Source organism: Alligator mississippiensis, chromosome 3 (genome assembly GCF_030867095.1).
Source record: "Alligator mississippiensis isolate rAllMis1 chromosome 3, rAllMis1, whole genome shotgun sequence".
Taxonomy (NCBI): Eukaryota; Metazoa; Chordata; order Crocodylia; family Alligatoridae; genus Alligator; species Alligator mississippiensis.
This window is the reverse complement of record NC_081826.1, coordinates 263,961,182-263,981,146: the sequence shown is the minus strand read 5'-3', so window position 1 is coordinate 263,981,146 and position 19,965 is coordinate 263,961,182. Positions and strand designations below refer to the sequence as shown.

The following is a 19,965-nucleotide window of genomic DNA, read 5'->3' as shown; positions in this document are numbered from 1 at the left end:
TGCCTGTAAGAACAATGATGCGTTATTCTCACTGCATCATTTGGGTACAGTCTTTGGGTTGCTTGTGAGGCTTTTGACTCATTAAGTCTGTCAGTCTCTGTAATCGACACAAAACGCAGAACGTATTATTCTATAACTAAGCAGTGGATTTACTCTACCATTTTGATATATTGCAGAGTTTAAGTCCTGACTTTCCTTTCCCATCCTGTTCTGTCATTGTTGCTCAAATGTGTCACAACAGTGGGGAGATGCAGTCTAGTCAGATCCGTATCTTTTTCCTTGAGTGACATTCAGATCTGTTACCTGTATGATTTATTGCTTTACAATAACAATTTTAAAAAGCTTAGTTTAGTAGCAGCACAAAAAGCACTTAAATGCAATCTCCTTAGTATTGCATGTGGATATTCTCTATCTTAATTGGCCATTCTCCCATTGTTTTACTGTCATAAATGCAGTGGGTATTCTTAGTCATCTTTTTTCCTTTTAACATCTGCAATCCATGCTAATAATGACGTGTGCATATGAAACTAGTTAGGAATATCCTTCCCTCAAATCCTCCAATTCTTCTCAACAAATGGTATTAACTCTTTGTTCTCTGCTTCACAAAAGTTCTAGCAGCAGTACTTGCATTCCATGGCACAAACATAAATATGAAGGACTAAAAAGCACAAATCTGCTATAGTTTTCTACTCCTAAAGAATGGGGCCCATCTGTCACAGCATGGAAGGAAAGACTAGCATCCAGGCCATCCTGACAGCTGGTGGGTGCAAGCTAAACTTGGACTTTTTAACATCTGCCCAACAGGTGGTTTTTCTCTTATCTAAATTTATTTGCAGTTTAGAATAACAGGAAGTTACCAGCATTTTGCTCTTGGCAGCCACACCCCAGGTCAGTCAATAGATTGCATTATTGTACATTTATATCTAGTTTATGCTATATAATAACATAATTTGGAACATAATACTAGAACAGGCACCTGCACTCTGAGTCACAAAGTCCAGTCTAGATAAAGAGCTGTTGCTCCTTTCACTGAACCTAGGAATTGGAACAGGGATGGAGCTAAATATCTTCTTTGTGCGTTGCATTGCTCCAAAAGAAGCAAGGGATTTTTTCAGGCGATATTTTTATTGGACCAACATCTCTCCCAACTACTATAAATACAGTTGGTCCAATAAAAGATATCGCCAACGTCCCTTCCTGCCAGGTCACTCCTGCCTCTCATGCATTTCTTGGACAGTCATGACTACAATAACACAAGGGTGGTTAATGCTTGCGTCGAAGTAAGTTTACATCGCTGTTTCAGGAAGACGTCCCAAGATGGTGATGCAAAGCTTTTCTTTATCTCTGCTGCACTGCCTTCTCCATCAGGTTTTTTGGAAGCAAGTAATCTAAACCTGGTAATCTGAATTCAAATCTTCACGTATATTTGTATTTTAGATCACAGAAATTTGTTCTTTGTCACTTGTGTAACTGTACTGCCTGACACAGTTCGCTTTCTTCCAAGTCTGTTCACAATTCAGGAACTTTTGGGTGGGTAGCACGGATGATGCTTTAGTTGGGGGTATGGGTCAAAGGATGTCATGTCTTTCAGGCAAGGTTATACCCAAACTTGCATGATCCTATTGCTGCCTTGTACATGAATGTAGTTGCTTCCCCAGCAAAAACTTTCCTTTCTTTCTCAAAATTCCTTTGGCATTGTAAATAAAAGTTTGTCACTGTATGTAATATACTTTAATATGTTGCTGTGGGTGTTGTACTGTGGAGAGCTAATAATTAATAACCAGAGGAAAAAATCTGTAAGAACTGCAATTTTCCTGATGCAAGTATTCATATATCTAGTGGCAAGAGCAACTTGGAGCAGGTTTACCAACAATTGTTGAGACATAATTCCCTTTCCACTTACCTTCGTATCAAAACAATGTAAAACTATAGGTATGGGAGTAAGACTTAGAATACAAAGTAAATTACACTAGCAGTTGCAGGCCAGAAACTTGTTACATTTGGTTTCCGCACCCTGAGTCATGTTTTTTGGTCCGGAATAGTCTGCAAGCCATTCATTTGGGGATCTATTACAAAGAACACCAGGGAGGAGGTCTAATAAAAAGTACAATGTTTTTCAAAGGGAATAATTTAGAATAATGCTACTTAAGAGTACATAATATCTGAACAAACAGGCAATGAACAGCATATAATTCTGCACATTATGCAGCAGCATTAAATATACATATTAGTAAGGTAGCAGATGCTTTAGTTCTGAAATTGACATGTAAAGTAGCAGTCTTTCTCAGCAGGGTGCTGCTCTATCTGAGGCTCCTTCACATGTAATGAATAGCTAATTTCAGTTCTATAGTCCATGAGAGACTGAAGGGAATCGGGGAGGGGGAGAGCATTCCAGCAACCACAGCCAGCAGGATGTGCAGAGATGTGCTTTTAATGGAAGAACATTTCAGAACTCTTGGGGGTAAATTCATAAAGAGGGTTGCTCATCTGTTACTTTGTATTCAAATTGAGAAATTATTATTGTAAATGGACAAGCAGACATTTGGTGTGCATGTTACAGCTAGGAGGAAGTGGGTCGCCTTGATAGATTGGCCTGACTGGATGGATGTCTTGCTCAGTAAAGAGAACTTGAACTGGAAGTTTATACTGAGAAATGGACAAGGCTTTCTTGCCCCTTACTAGTAGAGGTTGATTTAGTTTCACTTGATAATTGATCTAATTACTGTGTGTCATACATGCAGGAAGACTCAGCTAGTAAGTAAATATGACGTACATGTGTATTTTATGGATGTTCCTACTGCTAAAGGTAAGGAAAAGGGGTCCTGTCCTGAACCTTCTGGATTTTTCTGTTGGTATTTTTAGGAACACTTATGAATCTACATGTTGCCAGATGGCGATGTTGCTACGGTGCCATGCTTTTTAGTATTTTCTTTTGGAAGTACTAAAGCATGGCGCACAGTTAGATTTCACAGCTACATCACTGTAGCGGTGCACTGTACCAGGGGAGTGCACTACTACAGCAACATAGCTGCCGATCATGTGTAGACCCACGTGATTGCTACGTCGTGGTAGCACACCATACGGCGATGTAGTGCATCACTGTCACCATAGGGCAATGTATAGACACACTGTTAGAGTACTAGATCTGACATTCAGATATGCCTGTTGATGCATATGACTCTCATCTATCCTCAGAACCACCTCATTCCCTGCTAAGAACAAACTCTTTTGAAGCGCCACGTCTAAACATTTGAGCATCTGAGATTTGCCCAAATGTAGGAGTAAGGGGGAAGCATTAAAGGGGTAGCAGTCACATTTCTGCATCTAAATGCTGTGGCTGCAAATGGGGGGGGGGAGGCAGGGCAAAGTTAAGGAAATGACTGGCAATGTTTGCAGCTCCTGATATCTCCCACAAACCTTATCAGTGGAGGAAGCCTCCTGTTTGGCTACATAAACAGGAAAAGCCAGATGAGGGATTACTATTCCCTACAAACATTGACACACAGCCTAATCTTCCTTGCTGTGGTAGACGATCTGTTTAAACCTTTCTTCAATAGATAAAAATAGCCTAATCATCTAGCAGTTGCAACTCCTTGGTTCTCTGAAAGTATGGCTGTAAGTTGCACAATCTTTCTTCCTTCCCTTTAATTGGAAGAGGGCTAGCAACTGAGTTTTTTGTTTGTTTTTTGTTTTGTTTTAATGGGTTTTTTTTGGCTGAAAAACTGACAACTCTGCATGGGGCCCAGATCTTTCTTCTGGATTATTCTGCTAGAGTGAAACTGAAGGGAAGATTTACAAAGCAGGCTAGAGATTTAAAATTAAGTATTTAGGTGATATTATAAATAAGCTAAAAGAACCCTTGACCATTAAAAAAGCAAGACCAAACAAAATAAAGAAAGACCATACAGTATTAGGTTGCCCCATCATCTCCTTGCCTTTGCTAGATAGTTCTCTGTACTGTTTGTTTTCATCTTTAATAGTAATAAGCATTTTCACTGAACATTTTGGCTGATGATTGGGGAAAAAAAAAGAGAGAGAGAATTAATTAGTATTAATGTCTAAACCTGGCTGTTGAAATTCATTGCAAGAACACATGGTATGGATGATCAGTAAAGTTGAACATGTTAATTTCCCTTACACCAGTTATATCGCATTTTGTGTTAAAAACCTATTCAGTCATATCCAGAATAACCACACTGAAGCACAAATAGAGCTTTGTTTATTCTTTAAAATACTGAAGTATACTAGTCAGCAGCTGTGAAACTGAAGAGAAGATCTCTGATCTATTTTTCCTGTGAGAGGAAGGTACCTGCTCTTGTCCTCACCTTCACATATACCATTTTAAAATCTATATAAGTACTTTGAGACAAACTCATTGATGTAGAGGGTTTTTCCTATGAGAACTTATATTTGTTCTTTGTTCACTTTAGCTTGTCCTGCTACCTTACACCGCTTTTTGGTTTAATTTCCCAGTAAGATTTTTCTCCCTTTATGATGTTTCTTTCTCTTCATCCTTAAATACTTGCACTGAATTTCATTCCTGATTTGTCATTGTTTAAGAACATTTGAATTTCCTGATGCAATACACTAATGAATGAAAAGTACATGAATGAATACATTTTGTTGCAGGGATTGCAGATTGATTGGTTAATGAATGGGTTTACTTAGGACAGCATGTGAGGCACTGAAGTGTCATGGTTGTGGAGGAAGAAACCAGACCAGACTCATTTCTGTGTTCTACACAGGCAGCTTTTCAGCAGTGGCTTTCATTTGATGGATTGGGGATTCCATTCTTTGCTCCTGCTTATATAATCTGGACTTCACACTTGGTTGTTTTGGGTAACTTCTAAAACTGAAAACAGGCTTATGTAGTTGCCATGTCTGGTCTGATTAATGGAAATGTGTAGCAGAAACCACTCAAAAGATGTTTCAGACGTGCTCAGTTTAACCAGCTATCTTAGTTGTGGTGATATAAGAAGGAAAAGTGCTACTTAGAACCCTAGTTCTAGGGCAATCTAAATAATTACTATTTGTATGCTTCTGGATGCCATTATGTAGAGGGCATATGTTCCTAAGGACTTCTTGCTATTGAGCAGATAGTTATAGTCAACATAAGGGAAGTAGATTCCTGGTTTCAGTTGTGGTACAAAATAGCTGAGAACAACCTGAGCGTATTAGGTCTTTGATTTGAAATCTTTCTTGAAGTGCCTGAGGAGCACTGCTGTATTGTGAATGGTAATGTGCCATGCATAGTAGAATGGCAGGAATGTTAGTCTGTATTTAAGGAGTAACAATACAGACGGCAGAATATTTTATTAGGGGCAATGACTATTTTATTTTGTCCTTCCTTGATTTCTAGGAGCCAAATTCAAGCTACCAGGAAATTATGGTTTGGGTATAGCCAGTAATTGTTGTTTTTCAGACTTTCTGGTAACTTCAGCATTTTTTTTTAGGCATATTTCAGTAGTCATCAGCAGCCAGTATTAGCTTGGTCTTACCCTCTCTTCTGCCCCTCAAACTTTTAAACATTCCTCTTTAAAATAAGTTGTATAGTAGGAGCTAGAATAGAACTTGAGAATTCTTTACAATGTCATGATGCATCTACATATTACCATTTTTGATGTAGATATTTATGTATATAACTGAATTTGGAGGTATTTTATTTTATTTTATTTTATTTTTTAAATGCCAGGAACAGAGGCGGAAGTTTGTGTTGAACCAATATGGAAAACTTGACTAATCAGTTAGAGTATGTGCTTACCAGTACCACAGCCCTAATCCCTAGAGTAGTGGCATCAGGCATACTTTGGTTTCTGGTATAATGGTCTCTGCTTGTGTGCTTATCAAATGCTTATAGTATAGTACTACCCAGAGATTCCAGTTAGGATATGGGTGTCCTATTGTAGTAGAAAGAGACTCTTCCCCACAGTGCTTGCAGCAGCCATGATGTAATGACTCAGCTGCAGTAATGAGTTCTGACCAACATTATCCAGGAACCCTTTCAACACTATGGTTTTAGTGGCCTTTTCTGTGCTGCTTTGTTAGGAAAGGTTATGTAGCACTTAATTATTTTTGCTGGAATGCCTTATAATGTGTAATGACCAGAGGAAGTTAGATAGCATTTCTACTGTGAAATGTGCATCCCAGATGGAGTCCATCCTGTAACCCCAAACATAGAAAAATGAGATTATTATGGTAATTCTTTAAATTCTCTCCCTCTCCTTCCATATCTATATGTAGAAACATAGACTTTGTCTAGTGCATGATCAATCCTATAAATGAGTCAATTGCTGTAAACAATATGCTTCTGTTTAACAATTTTGGAAAGATTTAAAAAAAAAAAATCTTTTGGTAAAATAAGATATGCACCAGAGAGAATAGTTGGCAATACAGCAACAGTTACAAGGTTATTGAATGCCTTTCTTTTCCAGGCACTGCTGAATACCAATTTTTTCATCAGTCATAAGTACAGCATTGATTTTTTTTTTTTTTTAGCAAGAGAAAATGCCATATCCTGCAATTAGCAATAGGATAGGGAGTGGCCTTTTTCTTTTAAGCATAGTACAACAGGTTTCCTGATTAAGGGTCAGGTTTTAATGGTTTTACAGTTTATTTGCTGACTTGCACTGTTCAAATTTTGTGCTAAATGCTTCACTTGCTGCCACAGCAAAGTTCCTTGTGGTTAGAATTTCTTTAATGTGTTTATTGCAGACCAACTATATCATTAGATTTTGTCCAGAGTTTAAAAAAAAAAAACCTAACAAAAACCTGGTATTAGCTAGGATGGCATAGGCAGGTTATGCAGATCAGCCTCTTTTTCTGCTGCGGAAAATCTTTTTTCAGCCGTTTTAAAACTTTTAAATTTTTTTTTGACAGCTGCAGTTGCTGTGTTCTTCTTTCTAGGGCTTGATTGATTCATGTTAAGGACCTGTAAGAGTTGGATCAGGTCCTTTATCAAGAGGATGAAAAGCCTGCCTTCTGAAGTTAAGGCCATTCTAGGAATTGAATAGGAAGTGCTTTTTTTTTTTTTCTTGAAGACTTTCCTGCCTTTATCTTCCTGTGCTTATCTCTTTTTAAGAAGTTGTGTTTGTGTTTCTCCAGAATAAGACACTACTAAGATTTACACTTGTATCTTGATCTAGCATGATATGATCCTGATGCAAAGCATTCAAGTGGTGGCAGCCCCCCAGATTCATAACAGTTTATCTTAAGTCAGGCCCTGCATAATTATCAGTCCACTGTTTAATCATGTTTATTACAGGGATGTTTAAATCAAGCCAGATCTGGACCTGTGTTGTGCTAAGTAATAAAGAAGACCAGAGGAGTTGTACACTCTGCGACAGACTGTCTAGTTTTAAATAAATGGGATACACACAGGGTTAGGGAATAATGCAGGGTGTAAAATAGCAGCCTGAAATTGTGGTGTAGTAAATGTTCTAGTCCTGCAGTTTGTTTTGTGGGTTTATAAAAGAGGGAAATATACTAAATGGGAATGAGGGGGACAGGGCATGGGAAAAGAGGATAAGAATGGGATGTGTAGAGGGAAGCTAAAATGGACTGAAGGGTGGAGTTGGCAGGAGGAGGGAAGCATTGGAGCAAACACACTCAGGGTAGAGAGAGTCCAGGCAAAACAGCAGAAAGATCTCTAAACTCTTGCTTTTAAAAATAAAATAAAACTGTATTTGAACTCGGCTCAAATTATTTCATCTTTAAAAATGTCCTTTTGATGGTGGAGAAATGATACGCATTCAGTGATGGATTTATGCCTTGTGCCTTGAGTTGGGTGACAGATTGATGGGCTCATCAATTCGAGAGAGTCAAATCACCTGTAAAACAGAACAATAAGCTGTAGACCAGAAATAAGGAGAAGCTTACTTTACTAGTAGGAATGTAAATAGCACTTCTCCTAAAAATACTGACCCGACTACATCTGCTTGACAGGCAAAGCAACTTCTCAGTTATTTGGGGCTGCTAAAACTTGTAGAAAATGATACTGAGTATCATTTTGTTTCTTGTCCTGTTATTTTAGACTATATTAGACCAAAGCATGGTTTTTAATTTGAGTTCACTTGGCTTTGCTGCTCAAACTGGAGGTTTGCTGTTTATTTAGTATCCATTGTCTCTTGCAATATTGCAGAAGGCCTTCCTATGGTAATTAGTACCATTTTACAAAAAGAAACCAGGAAGCAGTAGATGAGGACATGATTTTGGTCTTTCTATTCTGAAGAGATTACAATAGGGAAGATAGAAAATATTGAGAAAATTAGGGAAAACAGAAAATATTTAACATGAAGTAGAGGATCCAGTGTGTTTTTAAGGATGTAGTTTTAACTGTTGACCTCAAAATCTGTTAACATAGCTGATCTCACTATCTACAGGTGATATACTTTGCTGCTGGCAAGGATAAAAGAGTTTGGCTTCCACACTTTAGCTTTATCTATACTTTAGAAGTTTTGCTGCTTTATGAGAGTTTGTAAGTTTGTAGTTTAACTATTATCACAAGAGTAACTGTTTATCCCTTATTTAGGTCTGGCAAAGAAAAATAAGCATGTACTCCTTGGCTTTTAGTTAACTATATAGAAAGCAATATTGTAGCATAATCATGCTGGGAAAACTCAAACGTAAATGAAGCCTACATCTCTGGAATCCAGAGAGCTTTAGCATGGAGACTAAATGCGTTAATTGCAGAACAACCCTATCTCCTCCATTGGGCTCAGTAGTGACTGTCAGGGCTTATGTGGGGGGTAGTTCCAGAAGTCATGCATACTTTTTATCCAGAAGGATAACAAGTGGAACATGGAAAGACACTTCAGAAACTTTTCCATATTTGTATCTGAATGCAGAACAGAATATGTAATTCTTGTTTAGTGACAGGATTTGAAGCAATAGCATGACACATGCACACACATGAAGAAAAGGATATTAACAAGAAGACTGGATAGAAATAGAATCATAGGGCTGGAAGGGACCCCGAAGGATCTTTGGGTCAAGACACCTGGGGACAGACAACCCCAGCCAGGTGACTGTCCAGTCTTCTCTTGAAGACCTCTAGGTTAGATGATTACACCACCTCTGGGAGGAGCTTGTTCCATAATCTGGACACCCTAGTTGTAAAGAAGTTTTTCCTAATGTTCAGTATGAAACTATCTTCCAGGAGTTTGTGGCTGTTGTTTCTAGATTTCCCCCAGGGTGCCCTGGTGAACAGTTGCTCACCGAGCCCCTGATATACGCCTCTGATATAGCGGTAAGCTGCAGTCAGGTCCCCCTCAGCCTTCTTTTCTTTGGGCTGAAGAGTCTGAGATCCTTCAGCCTCTCCTCGTATGGCTGGTCATACAAGTTCCCGATCATGCAGGTGGCCCTTCTCTGAACCCTCTCGAACTTTAGCACTTCTTTGTTGAAGTTGGGCACCCAGAACTGGACGCAATACTCCAGCTGCGGCTGCACCAATATTAAGTAAAGCAGGAGAATCACTTCTTTGGATTTACTGGAGATGCATTGATTGATGCATGCCAGAGTTTTATTGGCCCTAGTGTCTGCTGCATCATATTGCTGGGGTCTATTGTTACCCTCAGATCTCTTTCATTTGTAGTGCTTGTCAGGTTAGCAATGCCCAGCCTATAGGTGTGCTGGGAGTTCTTCCTTCCCAGATGCAGCACTTTGCATTTCTTGATGTTGAACCTCATCTGGTTCTGGTTTGCCCAACATGCCAGCCTGTCTAGGTCTGTTTGTATCTGCAGCCTACCTGCAGGTGTGTCTGCACAACCCCATATCTTGGTGTTGTCCACATACTTGGCCAATGGGCTTTTCACCCCCTCATCCAGGTCGTTAATGAAGATATTGAACAGCACTGGGCCAAGTACTGACCTCTGGGGTATGCCACTGCCCACATCTTGCCAGGACAACACCGATCCATTCATTTGGACTCCTTGTGTCCTACCAGTTTTGCACCCACTTGACAGTCCTGCAGTTGAGCCCGATATCTTCCAGTTTTCTGATCAGTACCTTGTGGGATACCAGGTCAAAGGCTTTCTGGAAGTTGAGGTATATGATGTCAACCACTTTTCTCTCATCCAGGTGACGAGTCACCTGATCATAGAAAGGATAGATAAATAAATAAAAGAAATCAAACATTTTCTGTTTTAAGAAACAATGATCAGTTATGAAAAATGGAGGAGCTAACATGCAGGTCTGTTTCGGAGGAGGATGGAAGTTCCTGGAGTGTATTTAGCCAGTTGTACAGTACTTAAAATTGTGGAGGGTTGCAGGAGGCCTCCAAAGAAAGTCCCAATAAAACCAAATTTTGAAAAAAGTAACTCGTGCACACTGGGATTAGGAAGTTCATCATGCTAGGACATACAAGGCTCATTTAAAGCAGCTCAGTACCAAAAATGGTTAGTGGAGAATTTTTGCACTCATGCTTCACAGAGTGGGGAAGACCTACTGACCCCTGCTTCAGCTCTTTCACTCATTAAAAAACAAACAAACAAACAAAAAAACAACCCCCCCAAATAAATAAAAATATCAAATCCTGACTATATTTCTTCTGTTGTGCCAACCACTACAGATTCTGTTTCATAAGTCCTCCTTTGGCATTTTGATGCAGTGCGGGGATGCAAACACAGCACATGCACCGGAAGTAGAAGCACAGCGGCAGATGGAGCAGGGAATGGAAAGAAGAGAAGCAAGTTGGGCAGGGAAGGGGGATTGAAGTGGCGTTTGGGAAGATTGTGGGGCTTAATTTGTGGCACACATGGCAAAAGACTGGCCCCTATCGATGTAGTGGGTATATAAGATATATTCTAGAGCAACCCTATATTATGAGCATGTATAATGTGTACAGTGCTTGCCCTGTGCTTGTTTCTTACTAATCAATCCCTCCCAACTCAAGCTTCCTTTATATCAGCATGTTCAGTCTGGACACAAGAATTTTCTGCACCCTCTGCAACTTTTAAAGTTGGCTTGTCACTCTTACCACCCATCTCCAGTGGTCATTTAATATAACTTATACGTCTGTTAGCTAAGTCTATTATATGTAGGACACAAGAATGTTACAGTTTAAACCACATCTTGGTATATAAATTGTCCATTAACATTAGCTCTAGGCTGTGTTGGAATACAAAATTATAACTTGGAAATTTTACCTTGAAAGTACATTGTTAGGATAGGTCTCTGAGTACTCAAATTCAGACGAAACGAGTTTAAAAGCTTATTTTAATTTAAAACCATTTGCTATTTAAATAATGAAATTGGACAGGAACTGAATTTGGTTTAAACTTTAGCATGTCATGGGGAAAGTTACAATCACGAATCTAAGTTCTGAAAAATAGCTAATGGACACACTTGGGAGCTACTTTTCCATAAGGAATTTTAGTTGTTTGGGGGAAGGCAATGAAGCGCAAAGGCTTATTTCTCATGTGCTTTTTCTCTATACAGTAATGACATGTTTCAGGTAATATAGTAATTGTATATTAGTCTTAGCTGACAGACCAATAAGTTATATTAAATGACCACTGGAGATGGATGGTAAGAATGATAAACCAACTTTAAAGCTGCAGAAGAGAGGATTCTTCATACTGGGTTGATCTCTAGAGAAATCCCCATTTTTCAGATCAGCCCCATTAAATTCTTCCTTGCCTTTGCTGTTACTTACTTTTTCAGCCAGAAAGGAAAGGTCTTGGATAAGTAACTGCACTGTACCCTACTTCATCAACCCTTCTTCTCCAGACCGCTGCCCAGAGACTTAGTCATACATCGTCTGCTTACCTTAATGGGGGTCATATAGATAGTCCTTGTTCACCACATAAAAATATAGGGGTTAACATCAATTGCAAAGAGAGCTGTGTTGTCCAAATGCTGCTGCCTGCACACTTTATTTTAATTTTAAGATAACAAATGCATGTTGGATGCAGTGTGCTTAGTACTCTCCAGAGGTACATAACAGCGAGCTATTCAAAGTCACTTTTTAAACTTTAGGATATTTCAGTAATCCAATTCTGACATTCTTATATTTTTTGCAAAAAATAAACTACACCCAATGGTGACATAAGGCTGTATTTTAATCAAAGGTTTCTGGTAACTGTATAAACCAGGAGAATGAAGTTTAGAGTGGCTTATGTCACCAGAATTCTCAGTAGCAAAGATGTATTTTTTAATGTGTACAATTCAAGCTTAGGCTTCTTATTATAATTGGCCTTAAGGAAATAGAATAACTGTTCTATCTTCCCACTCCCCCCACATATCCCCTTTGAAAGGAAGTTTAAGCTAGTTTTATGCATTTAAATTTATCCATTTTAAAAGGGAAAGTGAACTTAAACCAGTAACATCTTTAGTTTAAGGTAATGAGACTACATCTAGCACTGGATATGGAGCTCAAAAGCAAAATCACCCATGGTTATTTCTAAGAAAAGCTTTTTTAGTAAATAATTATAAAGGGAATCTAGAATTTCTATAAGAGATCACAGTACAGTATGTCATTAACATACTCTTCTTTACTTTGGTAATTTTTTTTTTGTTTTTTTTGTTTTTACTTTTAGTTTTGTTTTTGTGTTTTTTGTTTGTTTTTGTTTTTTGTTTTTGCTTGAAAATAGTTACTTCGTAAGAGTAAGGTAGTCCAGGACATAAATGGACATTCAAGGAGTATGAACACTTTTTAATTCTAAGTTAATTGCAGCCATTAATACAAAGATAGATGAAAACTGCACCAAATTCCATTAGTCTCTTTGTCTCTTGTCCTCATGCCTGCTTTCTCCTTTAGCATCTGTTCCCATGTAAACTTGGACATGACCCTTTCTGCATTTCATCTCGCCTGTCATTTTTACTTCCAGTATATTTTTGCAATACGATCAGGTTTAGGTATTGAGAGGACACTTCTGTAGAATGCATAAAATTTAAGGTTAAACTTAATACAGTATTTGAAACTTGAATTTAACCCACTGCTTTCCTGTTTTATAAGGATATGTTGAATAGAAGCATCAGAAACTAACAGTAAACTTATTTGCTGCAAAATTATTTTAACTTTCAATTAATACTTAAATTTTCCATATTTAATGGCTCTTAGAGTTGTATAACTAGACGTAAATTACCTGAAAACATTTTGTTACTTAGCATCACTATTTTTCTGATGTTAAATAGCTCCCTGTTTATTATATGCTTGAGTGTTTAAACAGAGGCGGAATTATTTAGCAAATGATCCTTATTTTTAAAGCCTTATTAGTGTGGAAAAGACAAGACTGATAGTGAGGGGGTTTGATAGATCTTCAGATACCTGAAGGAGAGTTTTATAGAAAGGGTGCCAGTGGGCTCTTCTGTGTGGCCCTAGGGGAGAGGACTAGGAGTGATGGCATCAAGGTGCAGCAGAGGAAATTTAGGTTGAAGATCAGGAGGAGGAACTTTTTGACTATGAGGGTGGTCAAGCATTGGACTGAGCTACTTAAAGAAACAGTGGAATCTCCATCCTTGGAAGTTTTGAAGAGCAGGTAGGAATAGTTTACTCAAGGATGATCGTGCCTTTTTCCTGTGATCCTAAATGTCTAAGGGCACGTATACATGTGCTGGACAACTGCAAATTAGCACAGGTCAGAGCAGACTCAGTCAAGCCTGCTGGAGCATGTTAATTTAACGTGCTCCCAACAGCCTCTGTGTCATGTCAAAATGGTGGTGGGGGCACTTGAACTAAAGCTTGTCAAACAAGCTTTAGTTCAAGCATCTGCACCACCATTCTGAAACACAGGATGCTGAATACATGTGATGCTGCAGGTGCTTTAATTAGAGCAGCTCTCGGAGCCCCAGAGCATGTGTGTAGATGCCATAAGTGTTTTTAACTGACTCTTCTAAGTTTGCTTTCCCAAAATGCAAGACACTTTGCAATTTGTAAAATGTCAAGATGGCTTGCAGTATTGCTTATATGCTGTTGTTTGAAATACTAAAAAAATTAAAGTGCAGTGATTCAAGGGAGAAGATGAAATTTGATTGTTTCATTAATAGTTTGTTCAGTGAAATGGACTTTTTCTTGAAACCCTTTTATGACAAATGGGCAACATATATCAAAGAGCAATATTATTGGATATAGCATTTTTAAAAACTGAAAATAAATTCAGAGGAGGTCTGGAACTTCTTAAGAGGGGATTCAAATTGCTATTTGAGAAGAAATCCCTTACAATAGAAATTTACAGGCTTGTAGTGAAGGATTCCACTCATCTGTGTCTCAACAGTCAGCTAATATCAGTATCTTACAGTCTCAGTAGGAGTGACTGTTTTGGTCTTCTCCAAGATACATGCATCTCTCTGCCCATCAAGGCCATAAATTGTTGCAAATGAAATGCTGCTGTAGCTCTTTATCCTTAGCAAGTATGGGAAGTCTATTTTGTGCTACAGACTTTCAGTTGTTTTTTAGTTCTGAGTATAATTCAGGATATTTGATTAGTTAGTTTTTAAAAGGATATCTGCAAAGGAGGAGTAGACTGGGAAAAACTGCCTTTCTCTGTTTTAATATCGGCCCTTCTCTCTTTTTAATATCCTGCCTTGCTGTAGGCTTGTTGACAAGCTAATACTTAAAGTGACATGAGTAGGTTAAATGGGTATAGTTCAACTGTACTTTCAAGATGAAACTTGCTCTGTGTGTTCCAACTTTCCATGGGATTTTAGAATGTCATAAATGTCCTTAGCATATTAAACTTTTCACTGGCTATTGGTATGCAAACAAAAATAAGAGAGGAAAATACTGCTTCAGAACTTATATGTTAGGACAGCTAATGAAAGGCTTCTATATTTTTAAAAGAGATTTAAAAATGTAGGGGTTTAATAGTTGTTTTGCTCCTGCATTTCAGTGCCCCAAGTGATCTGAGCAACAATACAGACCTGTTTTGGGTCTGCTGCTCTTCCTCCCTCCCCCACTCTTCTCTGTTCATGCTACAGTTTACTGCCTCTTCACATTCAGGTCCAACTGCGTTAACTGGTAAACATCCTCTCAAAAAGCTGAAGTAGAATGTACCTAAGGTCGGCTTCCTTATAGCCCATCAGAGTAATATAATTGAAGGTAGACCCCTGACACTGACTAAACAAGGTGTCATCGAATGTACAGTGTAAACAAATGGAAGAAATTAGTTTTTCCTTTAGTCTCTTTCCATTCTTGTAATTTTATGGGTTTTCTGTAACAGTAGGAAGTGCATTTTAGACTAGAAATATTACTTTTTTCCAGTTGATCTGATGTTCCTTTGATGCCATGGTTTTAATCCTTGTTTTTCTCTTGTATTTCATATATCAAGACCAAGAAATTACCACCATATAGTAGGGAAATAAGTAAGCACTTCAATTTAGAACTTTCTAGGCACTTTAAAATAAACTCATTTAGAACTTTTGTTGTCTTGGCACATAATTTTATATATGTTCCAGGTAACAAAGTCAAGTCAAAGGTTCTCCCTCACCTAACAACTCACTGAGTAGTGTTTAAGGCACCCCAGCTTCTATAGCCTGTTGTGCACAAGGGAGTAATATGGCTAGGTGCCTTTGATTCCCTAGCCTGCTCCAGTATCTATCTATAACTGGGTCACCTAGGGATTGCTTTGGCATGAGTCCATAGCAAGGCTTGAAGTCTCACCCCTGGAGCTGTAGTGAGAGGCCGTAATTGCTCTACTTCTGTGTCTTCATGTCATTATATAGTCCAGTAGTGTTTTTTAAGAAAACTTTAGAGTCAAATTTTCTCCCAGCATAAGGGTGCAGAGCACAGGGGGAATTTGGCTTGTTGCACTAAACCCCTGGTTTCATACATATACTTTAGATCAACTTAAAATTTATAACCTGAAAGTAAAGTGCAAACAGGAAAAACTTGTATTTGTAAGGGGAAGATAAATCTGGGTTTACTGCTGACTCGGAAGCCCAGCCTTTTGTTATAATGAGATACTGATGCATCAGGAAAGGGGCAGTCTTACTGAAGTGCTTAATTTTTTTTTTTTTTTCCCTTGCTTGTATGACAGTCATCTTCCCCTGCTTCTTTCCACAGTCCTGTGTTGGAGGCAAGTGAGTTTGTGATATAAACTTTTCAAATACATTAAAATTCAGTAGGCTTGACTATTTCAGCAACTGTAGTACTTCGTATCAGTAGTGCTGTACAAACCTGATTTAATCTTGTTGCATGTTTTGTGAGGATAAGCAGCAACTCACTGATGAAGAAAGAAAGACATAGAGGTTAAGTGACTTGTGTAGTGGGGTCAGTAACAGAGCTGAAACTGGGACTGTTCCCTGATGGCAGGGTATGGGAGCATACCACTAGAGTGCACTACTACTCCCTGTTATTAAGGGAATGTTGAAATGTGGTGGTAGGTGCAATCTGTACCTATTGAATTGGAAAAATAATGGCTGTAAGAAGTTGCAGAGCAACTGGAACTTAACATTAGTGTGATCAGGCTGAACACTCCGCCTGTAGCTATTGTTGTTCATTCAGGCAATTTTTTTAATACCAGATTTTTATGAACATTTTATACAACCCCCCCCCCCCCAAAAAAAAAAGCACAACAAAACAACCCAACAAAAAACAACAAACAAACAAAGAACAGCCCCAAAAACAAAAACCATGCTTAGGGAGTGATCCATCAGTAAGTTCTCTTGGGTGTAAAAAGTGTATTTAGAAAACAACAGACAAGTGTTTAGCTTGACTGTGTAGCCGTGGAATCTAGTTCTCTATAAAGGTTCATGGCATTCCTCAAAACCAGATAATTGCTTTTTCTCCGTTTTTAAAGAAAAGTATGTGACAGTGATATTACTGTAGTATTTTACAGAATAATATATGTTGTTTTCTTGCACAGGTTTCCACTTGAGTGGCACAGTGACAGAACCTGCAATGCAATCGGAGCCAGAAACTGTTTGCAATGTAGCTATCAGCTTTGATCGTTGCAAGATTACCTCAGTGACCTGTAGCTGTGGAAACAAGGACATATTTTACTGTGCCCATGTTGTGGCACTTTCTTTATATCGGATCCGCAAGCCAGATCAGGTCAAACTGCATCTTCCCATTTCAGAGACACTCTTTCAAATGAACAGAGACCAACTTCAAAAGTTTGTACAGTATTTGATCACAGTGCACCATACAGAAGTTTTGCCAACTGCTCAGAAATTAGCAGATGAAATTCTTTCTCAGAATTCAGAAATCAATCAAGTTCATGGTAAGTTTGACAACTGCTTTTTCTTGTCTTTATGGTTTCTTTATTTTTACTTTTTAAGACTGTATTCAGAGGATATCTGACATGTGATTCTATTGAGATATTAAACAAATTCTTGCTGGTTTGCAAGGAAAATATCCCTTAAGGAATGAGTGATCTGTATTGCAATCCTATACTGTTTAATTCATGTAACACTTGTATTTTCTTAGAGAGAAAACGAATTTCCATTCTGTCTTCTGCAGTCATCATGTTCAGACTACGTGTTTTGCAGTTAACTTATTAAACATATTTTGACTTTTGCAATCTTTGTAATTCTCCTCAGTGGTAGCTTTTATTTTGATGACTGTTCAAAAAAAAAGGTAAAAACAAAAAGTAGACAATAATTACTGTTGCTCATTACTTGAAATTAAGTCTTCTACTACTCTTTACTTGTGCTTTGGAGTGGAAGAAACAAATGGCAAGGATACTGTATGAGACCAGTTAACAAATGTTCCAGTATAATCTTTTCAGTAACTTAAGTCCAGATTGGGAAGTGAGAATGGTTTATTTGATGCTTTTTCACTTAAACACCTTTCTTTTTGTTTATAACCTGTTAGGGACTTTCCATATAGTTAATGGGGATGATGTTGTAGCTTGCAATTTAGACATTCAAGGAGAGGAATGTGAGGGGAAGGGGAAGGGAAATAGACAAACTATATATGCAGCTCAACCTAATTTATGATTGCTTAACGTAGATTGACCCTTTTAGATACACCAGAGTATGCAGGTGAGCTCACATGCACGGTGGCACAGAAGGTTCATCCACTGTAACCTATCAAGAATTCTTTAGAAAACAAGGCTCCTTATATTAAAGCAACTCCTTTTCCCCATGCCCAAATCATTTACAAAACTATTAAAAGGTTAATAGTTACCAAGTCCCTCCCTTTCCCCTTGCCAAGTTAAAACAAGTGTTTCTTTTAAAGAAAGTAGGAATTTCTGATGTACAGCAAATAGAATCTTTTGGGCTGCAGACAACTCCACTTACAGCCTTTGTAAATGATCTTTAGCCACATTCTTAAAATTCAGTAGCATTTTCTTTGAGAAAAGTTTAACAAAAACTATTGACAAATAGTTCTAAACCATGGGTGTCAAACACATGTAGCTCCATGACTGAATCTGGGACCATGAGGCTCCTCACTGGCTGGACTGGGACTGCAGAGCACCTTGCAGACCACATCCAGACCTGTGAGTGCCAGCCATGTTAAAACCAGCCAAAGCAAATCCACGATTTTGGCAGCAGAGCAAGCAACTTCAGCATCATCTGCTGCAGCTTCCTGTGCTGTTGTGTTGGCTCATGGAGCTGTGGGGGTTAATGTCAGTGCTGGTCGCTCTGCCACCAAAATTCTGGTCTGTGCCGTGGGCCAGATAACATGACTTTGCCCATATGTTTGACACCACTGTTCCAAACTGTTAGATCAGTTGTTTTCAAGCACTGGTCAATGCTAGATAAATATTAGCATAGTGTTTACACTGCTTTAGGCACCTTTGGCAGAAAACCCATTCAGATTTGATCACAGCATGGAATGTTCTTGAAGTATCATTGTATTTCTTAGTCATAATGGGAGTGCACCTTTGGACCTTTTTCCCCCATCCTCTTCTCACTCCGCTGTGTTGTTCAAAGTTTTTCCTGCTTCCTGGACAAGATAAACCCTGCACAACAGGATTGCCAAGCAAAGAAAGTACTTATTGTTTAGTAAGGTTCTAGATAGAAGGGGTACTCCAACTAAAGATTTGGATTCTCATGCCTGGAGTAGCATGCAAGATCAGGACATCATACCCCTTGCCTTAGGGTTGTCTGGAGTTCCTGAATTTCTTCTGTTATATACTTTAATTCTGGTTTTCATCGAGAGGTTAAACCAGTTCTTTTTTGGTGTTCATTGTTGAGGTCCATGCTTTTGAACATCTTTTTGATCATAATGTGGATGCATTTATGAGCCCTGTCTAGCATAGATGGAATAACTGCAGTACTTTTGTGATTGTCTTTCAGAAAGCATGTTGGATAATTGTTTGTCTGCTCCATCTCATGCAGGAATTGGTGAAATTTATTTAGTGGGTGAGGATGCTAGGGAACCTAGCAGAATGATTTGTGTCTGTATCATCAGCATATAATTGAGGTGACAAATGGCTCTGCCTTCTTCCCTGAACCCAAGTGATGCAATGTCTGTGCTTTCCCACTTCCTGTCTGAGACTCGGTCCAGGCAAAACTAAGATGTGGCAGGTTAGAGAAAGAAAGAAGAGTACAGTATAGATGCCACTCATTCCCCTGCCTTATTTAAGGTGCCGTGGTAGGTAGGAGTTTTCCATCTTTTATTGCAGTGGTTCTCAAACTTTTTTTTTTCTACCAGGACCCATTCGTAAACATCAATGGCCAGTCTCAACCCAGTGCCCCACACTCCCGACCCTCTGACCTCCACCCCCAGGCCCCAGCCCCCTTGTGTGGGGCATGGGAGGGGCCCAAAGCAGCCCCTGGCAGGCTGGACTTCAGCCAGCCCGCAAGGGAAAAACCATAGTTTCCCATGTTTTTCTGCTTTAAAGGAGAATCTGTTTTTAAAGTTTGTTTGTGACCCTTCTGATATATCCTTGCAACCCACTTTTAGGTCACAACCCATGAGTTGAGAAACACTGTTTTATTGTACACACAGATGTGCTTTGGGATGATTGGACCAACTGAATTTCAGGTAGCACTGGTAGCCAACAGCATTTCTTCATTCTATTTGGCAAGATTTTCTGTGATGACTTGTTTTTCTGATGTGAGTGTACAATTGCTACAATT

At 38.7% G+C, this 19,965-nt stretch overlaps 1 protein-coding gene across 4 annotated transcripts in view; it reads left to right on the top strand.

Annotated features, from left to right (window-relative positions):
- Positions 1–19,965, top strand: part of ZSWIM6 (zinc finger SWIM-type containing 6) — a 159,407-nt gene that overhangs the window by 59,527 nt on the left and 79,915 nt on the right. For 3 of the 4 annotated variants that reach the window (XM_059725150.1, XM_059725151.1, XM_059725152.1), the window contains exon 2: positions 16,800–17,156. In XM_059725150.1, the coding sequence (XP_059581133.1) occupies positions 16,800–17,156 (357 nt within the window). Of the gene's footprint in view, positions 1–15,534; positions 16,015–16,799; positions 17,157–19,965 lie in introns of those variants that run through there. The other variant, XM_019495960.2, reaches the window with a different exon arrangement.